The 4,684-nt window shown below is 47.3% G+C and overlaps 1 protein-coding gene across 1 annotated transcript; it reads right to left on the bottom strand.

Moving 5' to 3' along the window:
* Window positions 1–1,662: 1,662 nt before the first annotated feature.
* On the bottom strand, window positions 1,663–4,242 carry LOC127804559 (uncharacterized). Its single transcript, XM_052341431.1, has one exon. The coding sequence runs from the start codon at window positions 4,240–4,242 to the stop codon at window positions 1,663–1,665; it is 2,580 nt and encodes an 859-aa protein (XP_052197391.1).
* Between the last annotated feature and the right edge of the window lie 442 nt (window positions 4,243–4,684).

A 4,684-nucleotide genomic window follows, 5' to 3' on the forward strand; every position in this document is an offset into this window, starting at 1 on the left:
GATGCGAATCTTCTCCGTTGTCTGTTCCACAATCTCTGGCCCCAATAAGGCTCTATCTCCAACCTCCTCCCAACAAATGGGCGATCTACATGGCCTGCCATAAAGCGCCTCATAAGGTGCCATACCAATACTGGAATGATGACTATTGTTGTAGGTGAATTCTACTAGTGGCAGGTGGTCATCCCAACTGCCATGAAAGTCTAGCACACATGCCCTCAACATGTCCTCTAACGTCCGTATGGTCCTCTCTGTCTGTCCATCTGTTTGTGGGTGGAAAGCGGTACTAAATCTCAACTTCGTCCCCAAGGCATCTTGTAACGCCCCCCAAAAGTGCGAGGTAAAACGAGGATCCCGATCTGACACAATACTAGATGGGACCCCATGCAATCTCACTATTTCCTCGATGTACATCTTAGCCAGACGGCTCAAAGGATAAGTCTTCCTAATCGGCAGAAAATGGGCTGATTTAGTCAAACGGTCTACTATCACCCATATAGCATCATACCCCTTTGTCGTCCTCGGCAACCCTGACACGAAGTCCATAGATATGTTGTCCCACTTCCACTCTGGAATGGGCAACGGCTGTAAAAGGCCTGCCGGTTTTTGATGTTCTGCCTTAACTTGTTGACATACTGCACACTGGGACACATACTTGGCCACATCTCTCTTCAATCCATCCCACCAAAACTGCCGTCGTAAGTCCTGATACATCTTCGTTGTGCCGGGGTGAATCGTATAACGAGACTTATGCGCTTCCGATAGAATTTCCTTCTTAATCCCAGTATCATCAGGTACACAGATCCAGTCCTGAAATAGTAACATCCCATCGCCCCTCTGACTGAAACCCATTGGGGAAAACTTTCCCACATCTACCAAGATCTGGGCTAGCTTCACATCACAGGACTGTTGTATCCTAATTTGCTCCATCAAATCTGGTTGTACCCTCAGGTACGAACAATACACTGTAGGTCTCTCATCGGGTCCGAAAATAGACATCTCCCTCATTTGCCTCAAAAGCATCCACTCATGGACCATCATAGCTGCTATGTGAGCTCCTCGGCGACTCAAAGCATCTGCCACTACATTAGCCTTCCCCGGATGGTATAAAATCTCACAATCATAGTCTTTCAGTAGTTCCATCCATCTACGTTGTCTCATGTTCAACTCCTTTTGTGAGAAAAGGTACTTTAGACTTTTGTGGTCAGTATAAATCTCTATCTTCTCTCTGTAGAGGTGATGCCTCCAAATCTTGAGTGCAAATACCACGGCTACCAATTCCAAATCGTGTGTGGGGTAATTCACCTCATGCTTCTTCAACTGTCTCGAGGCATATGCATTTACTCGCTCATCCTGCATCAACACACATCTAAGGCCAGAGTGCGACGCATCACTGAAGATGGTAAACTTCTCCCCACTTCTGGGAATAGCCAACACTGGCGCTGTTGTCAATCTCTTCTTCAACTCCTCAAAGCAACGATCACATGCCTCATTCCACTCATACTTGACTCCTTTTCGAGTTAACTTCGTCATAGGCAGGGACAGTCGGGAGAAACCCTCAATGAATCTCCTGTAATAACCTGCCAGTCCCAAGAAACTTCTGATGCCCGTTACTGAGGTTGGTCTTGGCCAATCCATCACTGCCTTCACCTTCTCGGGATCTACTTAAATGCCCTCATTGGATACTACATGCCCTAAGAATCCCACCTGTTGTTGCCAGAAGTCGCACTTACTGAACTTGGCATATAATTGTTTTTCCTTAAGTCTCTGTAAGGCTAACCTGAGATGGTTCTCATGCTCTTCCAAGCTCGGCGAGTAAATGAGAATATCATCGATGAACACAATGACAAAATGATCCAAGTACTCCCTGAAAACCCTATTCATCAAATCCATAAAGACGGCCGGAGCATTCGTCAGCCCAAATGGCATAACCACAAATTCGTAGTGGCCGTACCTAGTACGAAATGCAGTCTTCTGAATGTCTCCTTCTCTGACCCTTACTTGGTGATACCCTGACTTCAAATTAATCTTAGAAAAGACTGAGGCTCCACGTAGCTGGTCCAACAAATCATCAACTCGAGGAAGAGGGTACTTGTTCTTCAACGTTACCTGGTTCAATTGACGATAGTCTATGCATAACCTCATGGATCCATCCTTCTTCCTCACAAACAAGACCGGAGCGCCCCAAGGTGAAGCGCTAGGGAGAACGAATCCCTTCTCAATCAACTCCTCAAGTTGCACCCTCAATTCTTTTAATTCATTCAGGGCCATTCTATAAGGTGCCTTGGAAACTGGCTGGGTTCCTGGCATCAACTCTATGGAAAACTCTACCTCCCTCAGTGGCGGCAACCCTGGTAACTCATCAGGGAATACATCAGGAAACTCACGGACTACTGGAATGTCTGATAGTTCTGTATTGTTCTTCTTACCCGTGGTCACAAAAGCCAAATATGCTTCACATCCATGCCGCATCAATTTTTTAGCCTTCATCGCTGATATCATAGGTGTGGAACTCATCGGTTTAATGCCTCGATACGATATGACTGGCTGATGGGGTGACTCAAAGTGGATAACCTTACATCTACAATCCACTTTGGCATAATGTCGGGATAACCAGTCCATGCCCAAAATAAGATCAAAATCATGTATGTCTAAGATTATCAAATCCCCGGGTAACTCCTTATCATGCACCATAATCTTACAATCTCTATAGATTTCACTCCCCACTAACTCGACTCCTCCCGGTGTAGACACGATCAAGTAATAAGGCAACAATGTACTAGAAAATGGAATGTGGCACACAATCCTAGGTGCAACAAATGAATGTGTAGACCCCGTGTCAAACAAAACACACACATCAATGTCATATAGGGAGAGAATACCTTGCACAGTGTCCTTTCCCTTCTCTGCCTCTGTTGACGTCAAAGCGAATGCTCGTCCCTGGGTGTGGGGTCGACTAATGTCTGTGGTGCCCTGTCTTAGTGGCGGTGCCAATGGTGGTGCTGTCCCTTGAAGTCTCGGCACTGATTGCCATTGTCCCATCTTGTTACCTTGGTTCCCATACCTTTGTCCTCCTTGTTGTGGTTGTTGTCTGCAAACGTTAAACGTATGCCCCTTTCTTCCACACCGGTAGCAAGTCACCTCCCTATTGCCCGTTATACCTTTCCCTTGTGGACAATCGTTCTTCATGTGCCCCAACTGCCCGCAACCATAGCACGCCTTACATACACCTCGATGTCGCTTCCCACAAGTGGTGCAGGGAGGAATGTCAGTTACATTACCAGAAAACCCCGGTGCTCCCTTCCTTTTCCTGTCATTGCCTTGCCCCCGAGTTGAACCTGATCCCCTAGCGGCTGCCTGAACTGCCCTTAGCTCACTCCTCTCCTTCTCTATGATATGTGCCCTCTGCACCAGTGTAGCATAATTCGTGATCTGTGCACCAGCTAGGTGAAATCTGATGTCCACTCGCAGACCTCTTTGGAACTTGGATGCTTTCTTTTCCTCGGTACATACCAACTCAGGAGCGAATCGTGTCAGAGAGATGAACTCCTCTTCATACTGCGCCACCGTCCTATTGCCCTGTGTCAGCTCAATAAACTCATATGTCTTCTGATCTCGGACCCAAGCTGGGAAGTAGTTGGCATTGAAAAGCTCTCTGAACTCCGCCCATGACGGCTCCCTGCCCACAAACCTCTGTCGAACTGTCTCCCACCACCTCTCGGCTCCTCCTCGAAATAGATATGTAGCCAACTGTACCTTCTGGGTGTCACTGCACCCTATCGTCCTGAGGTGTTTCTCCATTGCCATCATCCACTCCTCTGCTGCCAAGGCGTCGGTCCCTCCACGGAACTCTGAAGGTCTCAGTGCCATGAAATTTCGTACCAACTGGCTCCCGGTATTGCCATCCACTCCATGGGGCTCCACCTCCTGTGGCACTGGGTTTGAAGTCTGACCATTAACGTTCTCATTCAGGCCTGGTTCATTCCTTGCTCCAGGTGGTACTTGCTCTTGCCTTCCCTGATGTGCCATAAAATTCTCGAAGTGCCTCAACATGGCAGCCATGGTGCCCCTCAGCTCACCAACCTCCTGGCGCAAGTCTGCCACTGACTCCGCTAGAGTGGCCGGTGCAGGTGGAGGTGTAGGGGTAGGAACAGGTGCAGGCTCAGGAATGGGTCTAGGAACTGGAGTAGGGATGGCCCAGTTGCCTCGGGCACGGGTCGACGGTCTTCCTCGTCGTCCACTCATTTCCTGCATGCCAAACGACTTTTTAGTACTCCATCTTAACTTAGACTTACTAGACTATTAGACACAATTCTAACTCTACCCAAACCTAGGTGTACAAAGACTCCTCTCACTTCCTAACTTAGGCTCTGATACCAAAATTGTAAGGGCCCACTCTCGAATATTCCCGCTAGCATAGGATATTCGGAAGGAGGTCATCACAGAGATGATATAGAACAAACCATAAATAAAACAACAACTCAATTCATTACTAGCAGCGGAAACTAAATAAAGGTTCAGTTACACTTCCAATATCTCATAAGTTTGGGGCTCGAAGGCCATACAAAATAATTAAGAGGCTCTAATGTTAACTAACAAAATAAAAATCATTTCATCAAGCCTCACCAAAATGCTAAATAGGATCTTCAAGTTAGGACGCGTCTCCGTACACCCCTATCCCTTGGGC

Source organism: Diospyros lotus, chromosome 6 (genome assembly GCF_014633365.1).
Source record: "Diospyros lotus cultivar Yz01 chromosome 6, ASM1463336v1, whole genome shotgun sequence".
Classification (NCBI taxonomy): Eukaryota; Viridiplantae; Streptophyta; class Magnoliopsida; order Ericales; family Ebenaceae; genus Diospyros; species Diospyros lotus.

Excerpts from the sequence above, each read along its gene's own strand:
- LOC127804559 (XM_052341431.1), bottom strand. The coding sequence starts at position 4,242 with ATGAGTGGACGACGAGGAAGACCGTCGACCCGTGCCCGAGGCAACTGG.